The sequence below is a fragment of the Lontra canadensis genome, unplaced genomic scaffold (genome assembly GCF_010015895.1).
Source record: "Lontra canadensis isolate GAN:19392208 unplaced genomic scaffold, GSC_riverotter_1.0 scaffold60, whole genome shotgun sequence".
In the NCBI taxonomy this organism is placed as follows: Eukaryota; Metazoa; Chordata; class Mammalia; order Carnivora; family Mustelidae; genus Lontra; species Lontra canadensis.
Genome location: NW_022631054.1, coordinates 11,151,229 through 11,176,062, shown reverse-complemented (window position 1 = coordinate 11,176,062; position 24,834 = coordinate 11,151,229). Strand labels below are relative to the sequence as shown.

General features: G+C 38.5%; 1 protein-coding gene across 4 annotated transcripts in view; it reads left to right on the top strand.

Annotated features, from left to right (window-relative positions):
• The window catches only part of EIF2B3 (eukaryotic translation initiation factor 2B subunit gamma), a 135,100-nt gene that overhangs the window by 14,953 nt on the left and 95,313 nt on the right, over positions 1-24,834 (top strand). For all 4 annotated transcript variants that reach the window (XM_032877608.1, XM_032877609.1, XM_032877611.1 and 1 more), the window contains one exon: positions 22,063-22,222. In XM_032877608.1, the coding sequence (XP_032733499.1) occupies positions 22,063-22,222 (160 nt within the window). The remainder of the gene's footprint in view (positions 1-22,062; positions 22,223-24,834) is intronic.

Sequence of the window (24,834 nt, the reverse complement as noted above, 5' to 3'; positions counted from 1 at the left end):
TGGAATTATAAATTTTGGTTTTTGTTCTATTTCATTACCTAGGATTTAGTCTTTGGGATTGGTTTTTTTTAGATTTTGTTTGAGAGAGAGTGGGTGCATGAGCCGGGGGTCGGGGTGGGCAGAGGGTGAGGGAGCTGCAGGCTCCTCGCTGAGCAGGGAGCCCATGGGGGTGATCCCCAGGACTTTAAGATCATTACCGGAGCGGAAGGTAGACACTTAACCTACTAAGCCATCCACGTGCCCCTACTCTTTGGAATTCTTACACAGATGTTGGATTTTTGTTGCTTTTCTTCACTTTTAGTTATTTTGCCTCAAATCCTTCTTATCTGTTTCTTCTTAGATTATAGGATTTTTGTCTTTTTTTTAATGCTTGTTTCCCTCGAGGTATTATGCATTGCATTGTGTTTTATTCACTTTTGTGTCCTTTCTAGTTTAGCTTTTATTTCTGAAATGATCTTTTTTCTTTGATTTCTAACTCTTTCTTAAGTTTTATCATCTAATTTCTAATTTTTCTAATTCAGATTTATTTTGACCTTTCACATCTATTATTTTCTTATATTAGGTTATTTTGAAATAATTGGCCTACAGATTTAACCTGTTTCATGAGCATGTCTTTCTGACATGTGGTTCATTGTAGAGATATTATTCTAACCCTTACTATGATCTTTTTCCCTAATAAATTTGTACAGGATTTGACTATAATCCTTTCCTTTTTAACAAAATTTTTAAAAATTAGCATATAATGTATTATTTGTTTCAGGGGTACAGGTATGTGATTCATCAGTCTTACATAATTCATAATGCTCACCATAGCACATAACCTCCCCAGTGTCCATCACCTAGCCATCCATCTCTCCCAGCCCCCTCCCGTCCAGTAGCCCTCAGTTTGTTTCCTGAGATTAAGAGTCTCTTTATGGTTTGTCTCCCTCTCTGGTTTTGTCTTGTTTCATTTTTCCCTCCCTTCCTCTATGATCCTCTGTCTTGTTTCTCAAGTTCTTCATATCAGTGAGATCATATGATAATTGTCTTTCTCTGATTGACTTATTTTGCTTAGCATAATAGCCTCCAGTTTCATCTATGTCATTGCAAATGGCAAGATTTCAGTTTTTGATGGCTGCATAATATTCCATTGTATATATGTACCACATATTCTTTATCCATTCATCTGTTGATGGACATCTAGGCTCTTTCCATAGTTTATCTATTGTGGACATTGCTGCTATAAATATTGGGGGGACTATAATCCTTTGTATTGCTGATTTTACCCAAATTTAATTTTCCTAAAATTTTAGAAGGGAAGGATAAGTCAGGATAGCTATAGCGTCCCCTCCTTTGAGATCTTTCTCCTCTGCTCCATTATCTCCATTTTATCTGGCCTTTCTCTTTGCTTTGCACTGATTATCCTTGTCCTGCTCAATTTGGATTCCAGCATCTTCTCAGGGCTTCATTTTTAAAATGAGTATTAGTTTGCTAGTTTCAAGAGTTCATAGGGCCAAGACTGCTCCAGCCCCTTCAGACCTTACTGAGAATAGATAAGGAGACTGAATCTTAGGTAAGTTTAATGAAAGAGTTAGTGATTGAACTTAGGTCTTTCACTTCAAAGCCTGTGCTCTTAACTACTGTACGATGCTGTCTATACAGTCTGAGATAGAGGGGAAAAATCAAATATATGCTTTATCCTGCAGGGATACTTTGAAGGTTCATTAACAGATTAATATTTTAGAAATATTACCTCATGAATGAGAGCCAGAGAGACCACTGGGAGGCTGTTGTAGTAATCCTAGTAAGAAACCAAGACAGTGACAGTGGTAAAAAAGAGATGGGGATAAGTTGGAGAATATTTAGAACTTTGTGGATAATTAATTGGACGTGGGAGGATAAAGAGAAGGAGAGATCAAGCATGACTCGAAGGTTTCTAGCAAGAGCGACTGTGTGGATGGAGATGGCATTCACAAATTTAGAGGCTACGGGATAAGGAACAGGTTTATAGGAGAAGTAAGATGTATAAGTACATTTAGCTCACTAAATAGACTTTGCTATGAATGTGAACCATCTTTCCCACAAGAATATTAGAGTAAATAAAGGCTGGGATGCAGGGGGCCTAAAGAAACACCAGTACTTAACAGACATGTAGAAGGAGAGGACCTTCTGAAAGAGGAAGAGAGATGCAACCATGGATATTTTAAAGTAATTGTAACTAATACATACACAGGGTTCAAAAAGTATAAAAATGTTTATGGTGAAATGTTTCCCTTCCTTCCTGATCCACCTGGTTTCCCTGTTAGCAACCACAGTTACTAGTTTCTTCTACTTTGAGGGTATCTTTTTTAAATAAATTTTTTTTATTTTTTAATAAACATATAATGTATTATTAGCCTCAGGGGTACAGGTCTGTGAATCGCCAGGTTTACACACTTCACAGCACTTACCATAGCACATACCCTCCCCAGTGTCCATAACCCCACCACCCTCTCCCCCACCAGCAACCCTCAGTTTGTTTTGTGAGATTAAGATTTGAGGGTGTTTTTTGTTTTGGTTTTGTTTTGTTTTGTTTTGTTTTTTCTTGAGGGTGTTTTTAAGATGGAAGCAACTTGAACATTTTTATATGAGAGCCAAAGAGCCAGTGGAGAGGTGTAGAAGAAAGGAGACAAATGATGGATGAGGTACCCAAGGAGAAAAGAAGGAATGAAGGAACAGCTTTGGGCAGGAGGAAGGCTTTATCTTCCACTAAAATGAGAAAACAGGAGGAAAGGGAAAGCTCAAATGCAGTTCAGAAAGGAGAGACAGGAATTTAAAAAGTTCACTCCTGAGGCCTCTATATTCTTGAAGAAATAGAAAGTAGGGTTGTCTGTAGAGAATGTGGAGAGAGAAAGGTAACGGGATTGGAACCTGTGAGTAGTGAAAGTTCAGAACTGTCACTAGAAAATAGGAGAGAGCTGACTAGGGATACTGAGAAGGAGACCTGAGCAACATGAGGGGTGCAGCTAGGGTAGAAGAATGTAAATTATAGGGCCCCTAGGTGGCTTAGTTGGTTAAGTGACTGCCTTTAGCTCAGGTCGTGATCCTGGAGTCCCAGGATAGAGTCCCACATCCCAGCTCAGCGGGGAGTTTGCTTCTCCCTCTGGCCCTCTCCTCTCTCATGCTCTCACTCTCGCTCTTGCTCAAATAAATAAATAAATAAATAAAATATCTTTTAAAGGATTGTAAATGATAATTACTGCAATTAGCACTCTTGTAGGGTTGGATTTTTTTTTCTTATTTTTCTCTCTTTCACCATTGCTCAGGTGTCTAGATATAGAGGCGAAGACATGTTTCAATTGATCAGAGTTATGAGCAAGGTTAATACTTGCACCCACTGAACAGGGGAAAACTGAGGCCAGGAAGAATAAGATTTGACTAAGGACTCGATGGGCAAATGCCTTCCCTCTCATCTTTCTGGCATGAGCTTGGCAAAAACTTTCCTCCCAGACCCAGTCTCTCCAGATTGGATCTGGGTGCTGGGTAGGAGTTTATCCATTCCTCTTCTGTGGGAAAGTTAGTTGGCTTCATTTCTTTCACTGTGTATCATGCTACAACATACATCCTTGTACAAATTTCTTTGTGCTCTTGTTTTGAAGTTAGACACCTAGGAGTGATATGTGTATCATAAGGAGTGTGCATCTCCAGCTTTATTTAGATACAGGCAAATTGCCCTTCAAAGTAGTCCTGTTAGTCTATATCCGCCCCCCCCGTACTATGAATTAGAGTTTTGATTTTTCCCTGCCCTCATTAACAGTTGGTGTTCTCAAACTTAAATTTTCATTAATATGATAGATAACTCATTATTGGTTTTAATTTTGCATTCTTGATGACTTGTGAATTTGAGGACTTTTTTTTCTAGGTATTTTAGCCATTTTCCTTTTCACTGAAATTTCTTAACTCATATCCTTTGCCCATTTTGTGCTTAGGTTGTCTTTTTCTTACTTATATATATAGTCTGTATATTGTGTTTACTAATCCTTTGCTGGTTACAAGTTTTCCCTTAGTTTGTCACTGCTCTTTTCTTTGGTTATAGTATCTTCTAGCATACAGAAGTTTTAACTTTTTTTGTGGTTAACTAAATCAGTCTTTTCCTTTATGGTTGGTGTTTCTGTATCTTGTTTTAAAATAACATGGCGGAATGCCTGCGTGGCTTAGTTGGTTAAGCGACTGTCTTCGGCTCGGGTCATGATCCTGGAGTTGTGGGATCGAGTCCCGCATCGGGCTCCCTGCTCCACAGAGAGTCTGCTTCTCCCTCTGACCCTCCCACTTCTCATGCTCTTTCTCTCTCTCTCATTCTCTCTCTCAAATAAATAAATAAAATCTTTAAAAAAATAAAATAAAATAACACGGCTTTTAGGGGTGCCTGGGTGGCTCAGTCGTTAAGCATCATCTGCCTTCGGCTCCGGTCATGGTCCCAGTCCTGGGATCGAGCCCACATCAGGCTCCCTGCTCCACGGGAAGCCTGCTTCTCCCTCTACTCTTCCCCCTGCTTGTGTTCCCTCTCTTGCTGTGTCTCTCTCTGTCAAACAAATAAAATCTTAAAAAACAAAAACAAAGACATAGCCTCTTAGACAGTTTTGCTTTTCATATTTGGATCTTTAAACCAGTATTTATATTTATATATGATATGAGGTAAATATCTAAGTTTATCTTTTTTCTAAATGAATAGCTGGTTATTCCCGCTATTTATTGAATAATCTTTTACTCTCTGATTTATACCAAGTTCCACATATGCCTGAGACTGTTTCTAAGCTTTCTCTTCTCTTTCACTGGCCTCATTGTCTTTTCCTTCACCAATATCCTATTGTTTTAATTACTGTAGCTTTTTAGAAATTCTGTGTAGTAGGATGATTCCCCTCTACCTCTCATTATTATTATTTATCTTTAATGTCATCTTAACTATTTCTTTCCATTTGACATACGAATCTCTGTATTAACCATGAAAAATCTTTCTTGGTATTTGACTGGAATTACAGTGATTTTCAGTTTAATTTGAGAGAGTTGGCATTTTATAATACTGAGTCTTTCTATTCCTTAAATATACTATATCTCTATTTTTTTTTTTAAAGACTTTATTTATCTGACAGACGGAGATCACAGAGAAGCAGGCAGAGAGAGAAGAGGAAGCAGGCTCCCCGCTGAGCAGAGAGCCCAATGCAGGGTTCGATCCCAGGACTCTGGGATCATGACCTGAGCCGAAGGCAGAGGCTTTAACCCACTGAGCCACCCAGGCACCCCTACTATATCTCTATTAAGGCTATTTTTTTGTTGTTGTTTTCAAATAAGGTTTGAAGTTTTTCTATAAAAAAAGTTTTATACATCCTGTATTGAACTTATTAGTAGATACTTTCTAATTTTGTTATGCACATGGTATTTTTTAAGGCCCACACATTATATTTGATTATGTCTTTTTAGTCTTTTACTCTAGAACAGTCTCCCTTCCACCCACTTTTTTTTTTTTATGCCATTGACTTATCAAAGAAAACAAGTTATTTGTCCTGTAGAATCTCCCGTGATTCTGGTGTGTCTGTTTGCTCTCTGTTGATGTTATTTAACTTGTTTCTCTTTCCCAGTATTTTCGTAAAAACTGTAATTTGGATCTGAATGTGCATTAGATTCAATTTCAAGTTTTTTTGTGATAATATTTCATATATGTACTTCATATTGCATTGTATCCAGATCTGAAGTCAGATATTTTTTTAAAAGTCCTGGAGTTGCATGGGTGGCCCAGTGAGTTAAGCGTCTGCCTTCAGCTCAGGTCATGATGCTAGGGTCCTGGGATCGAACCCCACATTGAGCTCCCTGCTCAGCAAGGAGGCTGCTTCTCTCCCTCTCTCTGCCTGCTGGCTCCCCCAGCTTGTGCTCGTTCTCTCTCTCTCTCTGTCAAATAAATAAAATCACTTTTAAAAAATTAAAAATAAAAATTTAAAAAGTCCTGATTTTCTTATGTATGGTTTTTTACATGTCAATCATACTTCAACAAAGTGGTTTAAAAAAAAAAAAGAAGTCCTCATTTCGTTTTGTGGATAATGATGTTTATAGGCTGCAATCTGGGCTCTAGGAGAAATAGAAGCTTTTAAATTTTAATGTAAGTGATTTTTTCCAGTCTTTTCCTTAATGGTGTTTGATTTCTGCACCTAGGTCTTAAAGATATTTTCTTTGACATGTGTCAAATAAAAAAAAAATCTTAAAAAAAAAAAAAGAATTCTAGGTTAGAAATAATAGTCCTTCAGAATTTTTTGTTCCAAAACCAAGCAGAGAGAGGCAAACTTCCTTGATAGTTCCTTGTGCTGTAGATTTTTTTTTCTTTTAAGTTTATACTTTCGCTGGATTCTCATTTATGCAGGGTCTCAGTTCAAACTCCTTGCTTCATATCGTTGTCAAGCCATATCTTTTGGCCCAAGGTAGCTCTTAAAAACCCCAGCTAAGGTAGGCAAGGTTTCTGTTCAGTTTTCACTTCCTTCTTCAGTTCTGGCACTTGGTATTTTTCTTTCTTTCTTTCTTTCTTTCTTTCTTTCTTGGTATTTTTCCCTTTCTTTCTTCCCTTTCTTTCCCTTTCTTTCGAATACATTTGGAATAATTTTTTGTTAGGTCTTGTCCAAAAGTTTTAGGATTTGTAACAGAATTTTGGGGTTCTTTCCAATGCCAGAAGCCTCCATGCTGAATACTTAATGTGCATTATTTCATTTAGTCCTCTAACACCTTCTACAATAGTCACTGTCTTTATCCCCATCTTACAAATGAGAAAAGTAGGGCTCAGGGAGCTTGAGTAACTTGCCTAAAGTTCAAGTGGAAGGAAAGACTATGCATTGGGTACCATAGTCTCAGTAAATGCATTAAGTATAAGGGATTAATAGGATAATGTCTGCTAGGTGTGGCCAAATGGCACATGTCTCAGTGGAAATTGAACTATTATTTGAGAATGCAGTAGTGGAGTGGGTTAGGGATATAATAAAGAACTGAGTTAGGAGAATACTCTGTGCCCTCTAGAGAAGAACCTGCAAACACTGTTTGGATCTAGTTACTGAAGGACCACTTCATGAATGTCTGTTTCTAATTGAGTCTCGTAGGAAGAGAGTAGGAATATATAACAGTGGGGCAATGTGTAGGGGTAGATATTCCTAGTGTGAAGAGGATAAAATAGCTCCAGAAAAGCATGAAAATATTGGTAGATCCTATGCTTTTAGTAGTTGAAGAATTACTACAAAGCTGAGGTACAAGGGCATATTTTTAGTTTCAAATTATGTGAGCTGATGTCCTCACTTAGTATAAGCATATACCTTTAAAACTTTACCCAGGTCTGTATTTCTTTGAAATGTACTAAAAAGAAAATATACCAATTAAATAACTTAATTGGTAGTCTTTTTTTCTTTCTGGGTGACAAGCCTGAATTATATACATTTAAGGTGTTTTTTTTTTTTTTAAAGATTTTATTTATTTATTTATTTGACAGAGAGAGATCACAAGTAGGTAGAGAGGCAGGCACAGAGAGAGAAGGGGAAGCGGGCTCCCTGCTGAGCAGAGAGCCCGATGTGGGGCTCGATCCCAGAACCCTGAGATCATGACCTGAGCCGAAGGCAGAGGCTTAACCCACTGAGCCACCCAGGCGCCCCTACATTTAAGGTTTAATTTGATTTTTTTTTTTTTAGAAGTTGAACAATTGAGAGGGAAGGAGGTATAGAACAGCAGATGAAAAGTGAGATTGAGAAGCAACAGAGACCTGCTTTGCAGTAACAGCTGATTATTCACACAAAATTAATTTACTTCAGAACCTTAGTTTATGGTCTTAGAGACTACCCTAAAGTAGAGAGTTAATTTATTAGCTGATTATTGAGGGTGTAAATTTATTTTCTTTGGAGTTACCCAGAATGTTTGCTGTGAAGATCACAAGGGAGATATTTCATATTCACTGTGGATTGCTAATCCCCACAACCAGCTTGAATGGCAGATTTATACCGTGTGGACATCCGCCTTGAAAGGTAGATGGTATTCTGAGTAATCAGTACTCAGTTTAAATAATAATCTCCCCCAAATCCCACACCTGGTTAGGTGCTGAGCCAGACTAGAACCCAGCCCTGGATTTGAGATACATTTGTGCATCTCAGATATACATGATTTTTCACTCATACTGCATCCGAAAGACAAGCATCAGTTGTCCTTATAATGTGCTGTAACTCTAGACCCTAGGCTTCAGAATGGGTTTAGTTAGTCTGGAATTTCCAAAATTATTTTTTTCTTCTCTTTTTAAGTCTGTGGGATCCATGTGTGTAGAATTTTTTGTGTACATTAGGTAATTACATGTAAATATAGAACTCTTTTAAAGTAGGCAATTTAGCGGTTCTTAGTACTATAAAACTCCTAATTAATTATTTTTGTGTGAAACATACTTAAAAATCAGCAAATCTCCTCCAGGACTCAAGGAACTGTGTAGTATCCTTGTGTCACGAGTTTGAAGATATCCTTCTCTAAGTAGAGGAAGATGCAATGTTGTGGGAAGCTTTTTGAGCCTGTCTAGAGCCATATGAGCAAGAATTCTGGCTCTTCTGGAGCAAAAAGAGCTCTTCTTCATGGGCCATAAGTAAGGAAGTGTGTGATCAGCGCATGAAGCAAACCTTGCTGACTCCTTGGGCATTGAGCCTGACCCCCATTAGGTGCTCCTCTGATTGTCTGAGGTAATCAGTCATTCATGGCATTTTTGTGCTTCGGAAACAATGTGATTATTCCTTAGATAAGTGTTTTGAGAACAGGGTAGTGAGGTGTCTTTAGGAGACCTCAGCGGACAAAATCTATAATAGAGTTCTGTAGCCTGTGTTTAAAACACTTACCTTATATTGCAGGTCTCATGGCTTCTCTTAATTTAAAGATTGCAGAGTTGATAATTTTCTATTTAATCTAGACAGGAATCTTGAGCCTCAGGCAAGCCTCATTTTCCCTCTGCCTCAGTTTCACAACCCAGAAAATAGGGGTAATGATACCAACACACTAGTTAGAGGTTTAGTTCTTTAAATTCTTTGATGTAGCAAAAGAACTATTGTTATATGTCTTATGAAACAGCTAACATGTTACAACAAAGAGCAAACTATACCCATGAAATCCCCATCCTGGGGACAGCTTATTAGAAAGATTATGCCTTTGTGCTATTTTTAAATGTTCAAAAAGCTAAGTACAAGTTATTTTCAGTTGACTGTTTGATGTCTTTATCAAATTACAAATCTCTGTCATTCTTTCCTGGAACCTTTCATTTTGCCCAAGGATTTGTTTTTGGCAGATTTCTATCTGCTTGAAAAGAATGAGTACACTTTGGTTAAGGGAAAATCTGAGAACATGGTCCCAACTTGCCTAAAGACTTTTTTAAGTGGCACCTTTTCTTCTTATGATTGCTTGGTGGGCTGTGGTTGCCCAGGAAGGCCTCAGGATATCCCCAATGATGCCTTTTTTTGAGCTGGCTGGTGGAATAATAAGTCCAGGAGTTATGGTAGAAACAAGTTAACAAGTTGAAGGAGGGAATTTTTTAATATTTCCCCCCACCCCAGGAAATCTCAGTGAAGCTTTTCTCTTGACTTTAATAACCTAGTATATATGTCCACAGCTTTATGGAATGAGGGGCTATAGAATAGGATGGAAACATGATAGCTAGGAATTACGATAGAACACCCAGGTTGTCATCACACACTCTCTTTATCCTTGGGAGATAAGCAGCCATATGGCTTAGATTTTTGGAAGCTCTTGGAAGGCCACCTGTCCTGCTCTGACTAGGGGAATGGACCTATGCTATATGTGGGAAGTCAGTAAGCATTCTGTCATCATGACCAGGGAGTTCATTTCAAGCAGCCTATAAGCTACCCAACCTTTTTTCAGCTCTTAGTTTAGACATCATCTGCTCCAGTTAGCCTTTGTTGGCTTTCTAAGACTGGATTACATTTCATTTTTCTGTACTTGCACAGAGGATTAAAGTGATTTGTTACATCATCATCTCCCTGCACTAGACTGTGGGACAGGAACTATTTCTGGGTGCTCAGTATGTATGTATTGAATGAATGACAGATGAAGGCAGGCTCTTTGTCAACATTTGGAACATGCTCTTTACTCCTTTTATATAGACACAGATGCCTACAGTTGAGTTTCAGTGATTGTAGACCAGAGGGATCATGGCATTGGCTGCTTGGTGTTCATTTTATTTGTATCTGTAAGTTTCCATCAAGCCTTAAGTCTACTGACATGGGGGCACCTGGGTGGCTCAGTGGGTTAAGCCTCTGCCTTCAGCTCAGGTCATGATCTCAGGGTCCTGGGATTGAGCCCTGCGTCGGGCTGTCTGGTCAGCGGGGAGCCTTCTTCCCCCTCTCTCTCTGCCTGCCTCTCTGCCTGCTTGTGATCTCTGTCAAATAAATAAATAAAATCTTAAAAAAAAAAAAAAGTTTACTGACGTGGCTGGCCCTCTTCCCCAAGCAGGTTTTCCCAGAGGGAGGATTGTTTTATCTTATCAAAGAGGTGGAGTGGCATACTGAGAAGAATGTAGGCTTTCAGGAAAATGGGTAAACCTGGATTCTAATTCTTGTTCCATCGCTCACTAGCCTATGACCTTAAAGAGGTTAGAAGTTCCTTCCAAGCTTGCATTTAATTCATCTACAAAATAGTCATATTTTTCATTTATTCACTTGCTTATGCTGGAAATAGAGGGGTAAACCAGATAAGCAAGATCCCTTTTAGAGCTATTCCATAAGAAGAGACAGATAATATAATAAACAAGAAAGCAATTTCAGATGATAACAGGTGCTAAGAAGAAAAATAAAGCAGGATAAGGAGATAATGAGTGGCAGAGGAAGGAGAGCTCTTTCAAATGGGAAATAACATTTGAGAAAAAAAACTCTAGTAAAAGGGGTGCCTGGGTGGCTCAGTGGGTTGAGCCTGTGCCTTCAGCTCAGGTCATGATCTCGGAATCCTGGGATCGATCCCTGCATCAGGCTCTCTGCTCGGTAGGGAGCCTGCTTCCTCCTCTTTCTCTCTCTCTGCCTGCTGCTTTGCGTACTTGTGCTCTCTCTCTGTCAAATAAATAAATAAAATCTTAAAAAAATTTATGAAGACATCTATTCTTAACTTCTACAAGAATCTATTCTTAAGTATTTCCCATGAAGATTGTATTAGGATATGTTTGAGAATCTCCAGTGGGGATTCTCATGATGTTTTAGATACTAGAAAGTTTTTTGTAATGTTAAACTCATCAATGTTCTTAAATTTCTACTTTTAAATCATATTCTGTCCTTGAGCAATCAGAACATATTATCTTCCTCTTCCTGTGGCAGCCTTTCCATTATCAGGTACCCAAGTTCTCTTCTCCTAAGGATCCCTAGTTCCCTTGTTTTCAGGCTCCTCAGCATCCTTGTGACTTCTCTGATCTCTCTAATGTGTCATTTTCCCTTTCAAATTGTGATATACAGAAATGTGATTTAGAGAGTGCAATTCACAGTGGCATTATTACATTCTATGACCTAGAGGGTATTATTAGAAGAGATTTATTAATTTGAATAAAAGCACAGTCTGTATAGTTAAATGGTACTTTATAATTTTCAAGTATAATTTCAAAATATAACCTATTTTGAAATACAGCCTAGTTTTTCATAATAAACTATGATCTGGTTTTCATTTTTAATTATTTATTTATTTAAATTCAATTAATTAACATATACTGTATTATTAGTTTCAGAGGTAGAGTTCAGTGATTCATCAGTTTAATATAACACCCAGGGCTCATTACATCATGTGCCCTCCTTAATGTCCATCACCCAGTTGCCCCATCTCCCCACCCCCCTCCCCTCCAGCAATACTCAGTTTGTTTCCTATGATTAAGAGTCTCTTATGTTTCTCTCCCTCTCTGATTTCGTCTTGTGTTTTTTTTCTCCCTTCCCCTATGATCCTGTTTTGTTTCTTAAATTCCACATATGAGTGAGATCATATGATAATTGTATTTCTCTGATTGATTTATTTCTCTTGGCATAATAACCCTCTAGTTCCATCCATGTCATTCCAAATGACAAGATTTCAATTTTTTGATAGCTGAGCAGTATTCCATTCTGTATGTATATCTCCTTTTCTTTATCTATTCATCTGTTGATGGACATCTGGGCTTTTATCATAGTTTGGCTATTGTGGACATTGCTGCTATAAACATTGGGGTGCAGGTGCCCCTTCGGATCACTACATTTGTATCTTTGGGGTAAATACCCAGTAGTACAATTGTTGGGTCGTGGGGTAGCTCTATTTTCAGCTTTTTGAGGAACCTCTATGCTGTTTTCCAGAGTGGTTGCAGCAGCTTGCATTCCCACCAACAGTATAAAAGGGATCCCCTCTCTTCCCATATGATTTGGTTTTAAATAGTAAGATATCTAACCAAATTTATTTTCTTTTTTTTTTTAATTTTTATTTATTTATTTGACAGAGAGATCACAAGCAGGCAGAGAGGCAGGCAGAGAGAGAGGAGGAAGCAGGCTCCCCACTGAGCAGAGAGCCCGACACGGGGCTCGATCCCAGGACCCTGGGATCATGACCTGAGCCGAAGGCAGAGGCTTTAACCCACTGAACCACCCAGGTGCCCCTGTCTAACCAAATTTAAATGTGACATGAATACATTTAAAGAGGGCCTATATTAGGGTGGCTGGGTGGCTCAGTGGGTTAAGCCTCTGCCTTCAGCTCAGGTTGTGATCTCAGGGTCCTGGGATCAAGCCCCACATCTGACTCTCTGCTCAGCAAGGAGCCTGCTTCCCCCTCTCTCTGCCTACTTGGGATCTCTCTCTCTGTGTGTCAGATAAATAAATAAAATCTTTAAAGAAAATAAAATAAAGAGGGCCTATAGGAAATATAGTCAGTGATATTATAATAACATTGTATGGTGACAGATGGTAGCTACACTTCTGGTGAGCATAGCATAATGTATGACTTTGTTGAATCACTATGTTGTACACCTGAAAGTAATGTGTTAAGGTAGTGTGTGTGTGTGTGTGTGTGTGTGTGTGTGTATTAGAAGGCAATGTGATAGCAAAGGGGCAGATCACATAATATTTCTTAGCTTCTTTTTTCTTGTCTCTAGAATTGGTTTAACTATATTGATATTACAGAATTGTGTGAGATCTAAGTGAAATAAAGTGTGTGTAAGAGTTTGTCAACATTAAATGATGTCCAGTGTTTTGCCATCAACTTGAAGATAGTATAGTTTTAGAGAACCAGGTGAGTTGATGGTAGCAGGTAGAATGTAACCATTGGTTTCAAACTGGAGTCTTTTTTTTTTTTTTTTTTTTTTTTTTTTAAAGATTTTATTTATTTATTTGACAGACAGAGATCACAAGCAGACAGAGAGGCAGGCAGAGAGAGAGGGAAGCAGGCTCCCTGATGAGCAGAGAGCCCGATGCGGGACTCGATCCCAGGACCCTGAGATCATGACCCGAGCCGAAGGCAGCGGCTTAACCCACTGAGCCACCCAGGCGCCCTCAAACTGGAGTCTTTATGGATTGGAACCCTTAAAGTATATGATTACTCAGGCTTTTGCTGAAGAGGTATTCAGAGACACGTCCTTTAATGAATAAGCTTGGATAGTAACATTCTTTTTAACCAGAATGGTAAGCCGGTTCTGGATTTTTATGCCTAACTGACTTCTCTGATTAACTGAGAATTGCCATACGTGCCACACATGGATTATTATTTTTGAAAGAATTCAAGTTTAATTAAATGTGCTGAGCATCAAAATTGTATTTAACTTGATTTAATCTTTCATAATGATGCCCAAAGTAGATGAAAAACTCAGCTCTTTTTAAGTCACCGTAATTATTAATCACCTCTGAACCCAGAGCGTAGCTCTAGATAAAGAATTAAGAATAGCTTGGCCCTTGTAATCATAGAATTTTATGCCATAAAGGACTTCAGGGATGGTACAGGCCTCTCATTTTATAGATGACACTGAGGCCCAAAAAGGGAGCAGCCCTTTCAAAGTCACATGTAAAATTAAATGCAAAACACTGGACATCATTTAATGTTGACAATTAATAAGAAAAGAAGACATACCTAATCTTAAGAGTTGCTTTTTGAGGATGATTTTAGTTTCATTTTTCTTTCTTTTTTTTTTTTTTAACTTGTTACTTGTCTTTTCTTCATAATAAACTCCCCTTTGTCACAGTCCCTAACTATCCTCTATTGTCCCTCTCTCAAGCTTTCTGGCTTCCAAGTAAACTGGACAATATTTCTACATATTTCATACTTCAGGACAAAATTTAAATTCAAGTTACAGGCAGAAAATATGTAGTGTAATTGTTAAGAACATGTTTCATGGTCTTGAAATGGAGCAATAATATTTTTATCCTGTGGAGTATTTGTGTCTAACTGAAGAAAAAGAATGAAATTATTTAAAATAGATTCAGAATAGTAAATTCTTTCAAAGTGAAGGTTTGGTTTGAGAAAACAAACAAAAAAAACCACCTTTGTTATTTCTCTATTAATGTCCATGCATTTGGATTTTAAAATTAAATTTCAGATATTTAAATCCTGGAAGACCAACAACTTACGTATTTTTATAAACAACCTCTATGTCTTAAATGTTAAAAAATGAGTCACATAAATAAATATAATACCCCCCCAAAAAAATATCCTGGGAAGAGATGTGATTTATAATGCATTTAACAGTGTTAGAAATTAATTAGCTTTATGTAGGAAACATGAGTAGAATTCCTCTATTCTTTTTTTTTTTTTTTTTAAGATTTTATTTATTTGACAGACAGAGATCACAAGTAGGCAGAGAGGCAGCCAGGGAAAGAGGGGGAAGCAGGCTCCCCACTGAGCAGAGAGCCCGATGTGGGGCTCGATGTGGGGCTCGATCCCAGGATCCTGAGATCATGACCTGAGCTGAAGGCAGAGGATTAACCCACTGAGCCACCCAGGCGCCCCGAATTCCTCTATTCTTAACCTGAAGAGAACTTCTGTAGGAAGGTAAACGAACTATAAATATTAAAACTATAAATGTTGAGTCCCCATTTTAAAATTATAAATGTAGCATATCCCCTCCAGCTACACCCTTCAGGACAGCTGCATCTGGTTTCTTTACTTTCAGACATTCCTGCCCTTTTCCTTGTTGGAAGCAGCACATTTATTCCCTACCTCATTGCTTTAGGATGCTGCGGAGTTACCATTTTGGCCCCTGTCCTAACTCTGAACAGTCACATTCTCTACAAAGGGGGCTCTCAGCTCTGTCAGAAAGTATGCTGTTTCTAAACATCTGAAATTGGATGTTTCCATTTGAGTCCATTTAAACACAGAGAAGGAGGTAACAGGACGAGTGCTAACATTTACTGATGCTTGTTTGCCAGCACTAGGTTGAACTCCGGGGATACAAAGATAAAAGAGCTCCTTATGACGTTCAAAGTCTAGAAGAGAAAAAAACCTGTGTAATTCACAATAGTGATTTAAGGTCTACAATGGATCAGAAAAGACTTCATCTCTAGAGGAGATAATATGCTGGCTCTGCCCTTTATAATAACTGTGACAGGACCTGAAACTTGATGGATGACTGTGTGGTAGGGTAGGAAGAGAGAATGGGGAATACATTATTGGCAGTTTACTCCAGCAAGTTAACATTAGCTATGTGGAAGGGGAATTGGGGCAGAGAAGGCTGAATTGGGTAGGTGGAGTCATATTTTAAAGATTTTTAATATCATGCTAAAGAATTTAAACTCAGTCCTACAAAGCAGGAATATCATAAATGGGGTGATCTCAAAGCCAGGGGATGTACAGGATGGAGAACTCAAGGAAGATATTAGAATCTCTAGTTTTTTTAAATTTTACCTCTTCTTTTAAAAATATCATTTTTTTTAAAGATTTTATTTATTTATTTGACAGAGAGAGATCACAAGCAGGCAGAGAGGCAGGCAGAGAGAGAGGAGGAAGCAGGCTCCCTGCTGAGCAGAGAGCCCGATGCGGGGCTCGATCCCAGGACTCTGAGATCATGACCTGAGCCGAAGGCAGCGGCTTAACCCACTGAGCCACCCAGGCGCCCCCAAAATATCATTTTTTAAAAAAGATTTTATTTATAGATATGGAGAGAGAGAGAGAGAGATCACAAGTAGGCAAAGCAGCAGGCAGAGAGAGAGGGGGAAGCAGGCTCCCTGCTGAGCAGAGAGCCTGATACAGGGCTTGATTCCAGGATATTGGGATGGAGTCCCACATCAGGCTCCCTGCCCAGTGGGGAGTCTGTCCCTCTCCCTCTTCCCATCCTCCCCACTCATGTTCTCGTTCTCTCTCTCTCTCTCAAATATATAAATAAAATCTTTTTTTTTTAAGATTTTATTTATTTGACAGAGAGATCACAAGCAGGCAGAGAGGCAGGCTGAGAGAGAGGAGGAAGCAGGCTCCTTGCTAAGCAGAGAGCCCGATGTGGGGCTTGATCCCAGGACTGTGGGATCACAACCTGAGCCGAAGGCAGAGGTTTAACCCACTGAGCCACCCAGGTGCCCCTAAATAAAATCTTTAAAAAAAAATATCAGTTTTTGTATGTTATCTGAAGAGCATATTATATCACTTATCATAATTCATGTGTTTTTAAATAAATTTTAAAAGTAAAGTGGGAATAAGTGAAAAAGTGTTCAAGTTTTTCTTATGTTTGGAGAACACTATTTTAGGCTGCCTTTAAATAGGGAAGTGAAATAAGTAATGGAAATTGGAGTGTAGATTAGAATAGGGGAAAACTGGAGTGAGTGAGACCAGCTAAGAGCCTAGAAACATATTTTGAGGCCTGAACTAAGGTAGAGCAATGGAGATAAAATAGAAGGACTTGGGGACACCTGGATGGCTCAGTTGGTTGGGCATCTGACTCTTGGTTTTGGCTCAGGTCGTGATCTTATGGGTCTCGGGATCAAGCCCCGCATCTTTGGGCTCCCCACTTAACAGGGAGTCTGCTTGAAAGATTCTCTCCTTCTGCCCCTCCCCTCATGTGTGTTCTCTCTCTCTCTCTCATTTAAAATAAATAAATAAATCCTTAAAAAAAAATAAGATAAAAAAGAGGAGGACTTGGCAACCAGTAAGATGTTGGAGTAGTGGACTGGGCAAGAGAGGGAGGACTTCAGCCCTAGACTATGGCCAGATTTCTGACTTCAGATCCTTGTGGTGGTGACACTATGATTAAGCTAAGAAACATAGGAAGGATGTTTAGCTCTAAGCCTAAGGATTACATTTCTTATTTACAGATTGAGTTGGTCATTCCTTCCTGCACCTAATGCCCCAGCCTCATTAAAAACAAAATGGCAGTTGGCCCTTTGCCATGCACTTTGGGAACTGTAGACTGGGAGTCTTTTCCAAACATTTTCAATGGAAATCAAGCATGGTGAGGTCTCCATTGCAGTTAGACATTGGCATTTATTACAGCACCAAACTACTCTTGAGGGTTGATTGGGATTGGACCACATAGGAAATATAAATTGTGACCATTCATAGTTGCACCAAGTAGCTGAATTCATTAGTTCCATACAGCAGGGCTGGGGTGCAGGGTGGTAATTTGGATCATAGCCATTGTTTATGGAAGTGCTGGGTGGGTGAAAGCGTGGTTACCTTGCCCTGACTGTTTTTTTTTTTCCAGGGGAGTAAGTGTTTTTCTTTCTCTGTGCCATAGGAAATTTTTTGCCAGATTGTGTTATTTATAACAATCTGTCGTGGAGCAGCTGCCAGGAACAGAAGAGCGGCTGTTCCCAGTAGCTCTTAGCACCTCCCGCCATACCACCACCACCACACACACATAACATCCAGTTTTCTGATTTAACTTTTCATTTTTTCTTCTAGTTTCACTCAGTGGTTTTGGCTTGATTGAAAATGTTCTTGTAATGAGGGATTTCTGGGCTTTGCCATAGCTTTGTAATTGGGTTTTCTGAGCTTAATTTGTTTGCTTTAGCCAAAACTAACTGGCAGCAGTTCGAATTTTGAATTCCTGGGTATCTTGATTTTTTTCCCTAACACTAATGTGCTGTCTTCATCTTCTCTTAAAGATCTTGTATGTTTCCAGTTTGTCAAAACTGCACACATTTGTTGTTCTTCTGAGCTGTGCTTTTTGCCCTTGACGTTGCCCTGGCTCCTTGAAAGGAACAGGCTTGGGATAAGGGATACTGAGGATATTAGAATAGTGAGTAGGGCCGTCTGTGGAGATTCCATTTGGTCTCTGCTGGTTTTAGGAAAGAACCAGGGCCCTGAAACACAAGGCAGCTGAGGATTGGTGTGTCCAGGGAGCTTTCAAGTTAATTGCACTTCATATATACAGTTGCTTCACAGTCCACACAGTCTGTGTTTGTTCATGGCTGTGGTCACACGTGATCAGAAATAGCTCCTTTCCACTTTTTCCCTCCGGGCTCCAATTAGTGGAAGAACATTTGCATTTCTAGTTAGAATACAAATCAAAACAGTAGTCATTTAATAGTGTTTACAAAAATGTAAAGAGAAACAGTTAGTAATGTGAAGATGTAAGATGTTAGACTTTTGTTTCTTATTCCAGGATTTCCAGTTTTGGAAACAGAGTACATTGATAAACAACAAAGACTTTCCTTTGGTGGGGTTGCAAGGAGGATGGGAATGTGTTTGGCATCAGTGAGTCTTAGATGGTGCATATTCTGGGAAGGGAGGCAGGAGAGGGCCTGAGGAATAGCACCTCCCTCTGTATCTCAGGCCCTGCCCTTTCCTACTGACGCCTTTCCTTTCACACTGAGAACAGATGGCAACCAGACATGGGGAGGGGGGCAGGGGGGAGGGCTCTGTTTCTTGGGCTCCTTGGGGATTTTGCATTTAGCTTAGCAAAAAGTCATCTAAGAGCAAAGACAAAAATGAGGCTGCGACTGTTCCCAATTACGCAGGATTTGTTTGGCAATCACTATACTGACAGATTTATTTTTTGCAGATACTGAATGATAACAGCCTCTATTTTCCAAGACAACATTGTTTCCACTTCAGAGGCATCTGCATTGGGGTCATTTTCTTCACTTTGGAGTACAGTTGATAATTGAATTTACTGTAGAACAGTAGGTTGGCAAAAATCAGCCAGCATATTAGAGAAAGGAGTTTTTTTTTTCCCCTCAGCAAACTGTCATTTTTATTACAATGAAATGGGGCAGCTTCTGTACTGCTACAGTGACATGTCTTTAATAATAGCCCGTGTTCCCAACCTTTCTAAGCATTGTTTTAAGAAGGAGGATTCTGTGTGCTATCTCTTCCTTAGCTTTCAGGTACATGGGCTGATTTGCTAATGTTTGGTGGTTCCTAGATGGTGAACTTGGGAATTTTTTTTTTGTAACTCAGTTAAAATCCAGAAGGAACTAAGATAGCCTTAAGCAGAAAAGTAGGGGGGGGGGAATCCAAATTTGAAATTTAAAAAAACATATTTTATTTATTTATTTGATAGAGCACAAGCAGGGGGAGCTGCAGGGAGAGGGAGAGGGCGAAGCAGGGGCTCCCCACTGAGCAAGGATCCCTTTGCAGGACTTGATTCTAGGGTCTTGGGACCTGAGCTGAAGACAGACGCTTAACGGACTGAGCCACGCAGGTGCCCATCAAGTTTGAACTTCTTAACTTGAAGAGGCTGTCAGAAGGAATTGTTTAGGCTGTTAAGTGATGAGTTGCATGTAGAAAAAGGAATGATGGTTCTGGTACTGATTCTTTATTCAAAATAAGAAATTGCAAGCAGTAAGCCAAGGCATTCTTATGGTTGAGCCTCACTTTCTTAGCAAACGTGACTTTTTACTGTAGTAGAATGTGAGTTGAAATCATCCATTTTTCCCACCCAAAGCAAGAATCTTGATTTTAATTAATTTTTTTAAAAGATTTTATTTATTTGAGAGAGAGAGAAAGACAGAGGGAATGAGCCGGGGGAGGGGTAGAGAGAAGCAGACTCCCTGCTGAGGGACAGCCTGATGCAGGGCTCTTTCCTAGGACCCTGAGATCAGGACATGAGCTGAAGTCAGTCACTTAGCTGACTGAGCCCTCCAGCTGCCACAGGAATCTTGATTTTAAATTAAAATCTTAGAAAGGTAGGAACCACTTATAAAAATTTCCATGTAAATACTCATTTTATTCTTAAACCTGGAATAATTTAAATGTTAAATATTTTTCAGACTTTTTAAAGTAGCAAAACCTGTTTTCCAAACCAAAGCTTACACAGAAAATAAAATTAATAAAAGAGGAGTTGCCCTGGTCGCCTCAGTTTTACCCGAGGCACCTCTGGGAAACTGCAGGTGTGCTATTGAGAAACTGTGTAGTCAGTTTAAATTGCAATGTAAGGGATTTGTTTTTTAATATATTGTTTTGGCAAACCTGTTTTCTGCATTTATGATGAAATTCTGTAATAGCAGAATGTATAGGTAGATATTTGTTTAAAAAATATTAAGTAGCCTTTCTTAGCCACTCCCATTTTATTAACACTTTCTAGTCTAAGTTCCCTCTATATTTCAGAATAGGGCCTTGCTGAGCATAGAGTAATGCTCAGTAAATGTTAGGTAAATAAATTGTTGCAAGTGGTAATCCAGTTTCTCCCTGAGCACTTACGATGGGAAACTCATTGCCTTACAGAATTCTTCTCTTTGACTAACTCTGATTGACAGATATAAGTTAATATGAAAACCAAAAACTTCTCTTCATGTTTTACCTATTTGTTCATAGTTTGGTCTTGCGCTACTCAGGTAAAATTTTTTTCTTCCTTAAGACTGCCAAGTATTTAAAGAGTGCTGTTATCTCTTCCTTAACCCCACCCCATAATCCCTGTCCTGCCCAGTTTCCCCCACACAATCTTTTCCCTACTAAACAACTTCTCTTCTTTAAGCTATCATGTTTCTAGCCCTTTCTCAGTCATCTTCTTATTGATACTTTTTTAGTTTATCAAGGTTACTCTTAAACTATGATATTCCAGTTGATAGCTAGTGCCCATAGTACCGGGTACTAGACAGACCAAAATTTAGAACTATCTAAGATATACATTCAGGCGTTTTTGGTACCTAATGCTATATGCTAGAAACTCCCTTACGTGGGTCTTCAAACTAGCAAAGCTGTATTTCTTTAAACACTATTCATTAGTAAAGATTATTTATTTATATGAATAGTCTTATAGAGTGTTAGATCTTGGTTAATTACCTAACTACTCTAAACTTGTTTCTCTGTCTATAAAGTACAAAGTACAAATAATAGTGCTTATGTTTATATTTTTTTGTATATTTATATATACAAATTTATAACTTTGTAAAGATTGGGAGTGCATGCAAAGTGTTATCAGAGTTCCTGGCCAACAGTACACATTTGATAAATGTTAATTACTATTATTAGTTATTATTGTAATTAATCTGAATTAGTAGAAATGCAACATTTTTTTTACTTCCTTGATATATTCATTCATTCATCAAATAGTTACTAAATGCGTGTTACTTGCCAGACACTATAGTTGTTAAGTCTTATATTTCTTATCCATAAAAATGGGAACAAATAACAGTAATAATCCCACCCCATGGTGTTGGTATACAAATTACATGAGTGCTTTGATAAATACTTGAGGTTTATAGTAATAGTTTACAAATTAGATTGGTCTCCTGAGAGATGGGCATTATATTATATTCATCCTTTTATTTTCTAGTATTGTAGCAAAGTGACTGCTTTATAGGACTTCATAACCAAATGGAATCATCAGATTATGTAAAAATATTTTTCAAACTGTAAAGAGATGTATAAATTTAAGATCATTAATTCCGTAGTCATGGAAATAGACAATGTGGTAGTTTCCAGACTCTGTTCCTTAGAGCCCAGAATTCCAGTGATGCTTCAGATTGGGCAGCAGTAAGGCGCACACACAGGGAGGTAGATATTCCAGACCTCTCCCGGAATAGTTTACTTAGAGCAACCCTATTTATTTTACTTATTCTGCTGCTATAAAAAATGTTTGAAAACAAGTGTCCAGTCTGTGTATGCTGCCAAGCTATCATAAGTTTATCCTGTGGTGATGTGTGAGATCCATTGTCTTTTGTGATATTGAGTTTCCCCTTCTCCATTTGACAGACAGATGTACTAGTCCTGAGCTGTGACCTGATCACAGATGTTGCCTTACATGAAGTTGTGGACCTGTTCAGAGCTCATGATGCCTCACTCGCCATGTTAATGAGAAAAGGCCAAGATGGCTTAGAACAAGTTCCCGGTCAAAAGAAGGGGAAAAAACCAGGTAAGGAGTTTGATTTATTTGTATGTTGGGTTTTTATAATAATAACAACTATTATTATTATCGTTCATGCTTTCACTTAGGAAACATTTACTGAGAAGTGACTGTACTATAGGCACTGTGCTAAGAGTTGATGGCATAAAGTCAAATAAGACACAGTTCCTGACTTGAAGAGGCTTATAGCTCTTGATTAGATTCTGGAAAATCCAAGAGGCTTTTGTATGCAAAGAGGAGCACTCAGAACTATTTGCAATTTAAGATCAAATTTCAGATAACCTTTAAGCGATTAAAATTACTAGTACAAGGGTAGAATGGTTGATTTTTTTGAATGCTTCAATCACCCTAAATAGCCAATAAACAAGACAGTTGTTAACCATGCTTTTTCTTCTTAGGATTACAACATTCTTATCTTGGTATTTTCCCGGGATTCTAGTAGTAGGTTATTACTTGTTTTACTCTTCAGAGTGATATTAATCTTGTCAGACCAAAAAGAAAAGGAATAATGCTGTAATCCAACCAAGATGATAGTGCTTTGCTTATGGATCTGTTGTTCATTTTTGGTTAAGACTCGGTTCTTGATTGCTTTTCCCAGAGTATTTCAAAGCTGAGGCACCAGTCCTATGACTGTGCTGCATTTAATGGCTGAACTAATGACCAGAAAGCTTTGTAAGATCACCTTTTTTATATAGATTTTAGTATTTCCTGGAATGATGTATTTTTTTTTCCCCTGGAGTTTTCCCCTGGAATGATAGAGCTTTTAGTATTTCCTAGAATGATGTATTTTTTTCCCCTGGAGTTTTTCCCTGGAATGATGTGTTTTTTAGGTTTTGCTTAGCCAGCATTATGTAACCCATTGTTCTGTCATTATTATTTATTGATGTATTCTGTTACACTTACTAGAAGCTGCGTATGGTTTACTAGCATCTCACTGGTTTTGGTAGAGACACCTAGAGCTTTCATTCCTAGGATTTGAGTGATCTAGATAAATATTTTTTTTGTTTTATTCCTTAGGGCATTTGGTTAATTTATAATTTTGGATTATAGCATTAAAACTTTCTAAATTGCTTTTTGTGTTCAAGTGATCACCAGTGTGGACTAATTGTTGGGTCCTCTTTCTACCTTATCACTATCTGTGATCCTCATGTTGAGTAATCCTTTTGTTCTTGATGTAGTTTCTACTTTCGTGAGGTCTGGTTTGCTTATTCATAGTGCCCTGTATTCAACCTTTTCTACCTTATAAACAGGTGTTTTTTTTATAAATATGCATTTCTTGTTTCTTTTTTTCATACTCTTCTACTTAAAACAAATTAAAAAATCAAATACCTTATTAGAGTTACTCTTCTTGGTATTTGAGTTTTTTAGTACATTTCATATTAGCTATTATCTCTTAAGTATCATTATAAGTGCATAGCTTTTCATAATTTTAAATTAGCTGTAAGTATTATCTGTCTGTCCATCCACTTAAAACTGTTTTGATGTTTGGCCAGTGAAAGTTCATATACGCTGGCTTTTCTGTCTTCTTTGAAAAGGTATGATGTATATAGGTAACCTGCTCTTGAGCTGGAGTGTGAGTATGGAGGACAGGGAGCAGGGAATGGGACTGGAGAGGATATAGGGATCAAACTAAAGCATTTGAACTTTATCCTCAAAACAGTGGGGAGTTGTTGAGGAATTTTAAACAAGAGAATGTCCTAATCAGATTTGTGTTATTGAAATATTTTCATACTTAACATGAAATTTTGAATTTCTCAATATCTGTATTTTGTTATATTTGAAGGTTAAGTTTCACCTTGATAATCGAGGGAGGTTTTCTGCTTTTATTTTCTTAAGAGAGACATTGGGATGCGCGGGGTGGGGGGGATCTGGTTGGGGGACAGAAGAGGGAGAAAGAGAGAGAGAATCTTAAGTAGGCACTGGGCCCAGCCTAGAGCCTGATGTGGGGCTTGATCTCACAATCCTGAGATCATGACCTGAGCCAAAATCAAGACTCAGACACTTAACCGACTGAGGTACCCAGGCGCCACTAGATAACTGAGTTTTAAATTCCTCCCATGGGGGCGCCTGGATGACTCAGTTGGTTAAGCGTCTGCCTTTGGCTTGGGTCATGATCCCAGCATCCTGGGATCAAGCCCTGCATGGGGCTCCCTGCTCAGCTGGGAGGCTGCTTCTCCCTCTTCCACTCCCCCGGCTTGTATTCCCTCTCTTGATATCTCTCTGTCAAATAAATAACTAAAATCTTTTAAAAATAATAATAATATAAATAAATTCCTCCCATGGAATGCTATGCATTTCAATGATAAGCATTTTTTTTGTTAAGGAATCCTAAATTTCTCAGATTGTATATTGGTCTGCTGTTGGCTGCTATATATGCCAGAACAACTAGCAGTCCCCTCTTTCCCAGATATTGTTTAATAGAGCAGATCTGTGTCCAAGTTTCGCAGTGGTGTTCTTACAGACTTACAGGAGAATGGCTATTGGCTACACGTTTCAGGAGCCATCTTTCACCGCCTTGCTACTTCTGTCTCAGATTTGTAGATGTCTGTTCTGAGGAGGGCAGGAAAAAATTCATGTTTGGATTTTTTGTACTGCTTTCCCCCCACCACCCCCTCCAGGCT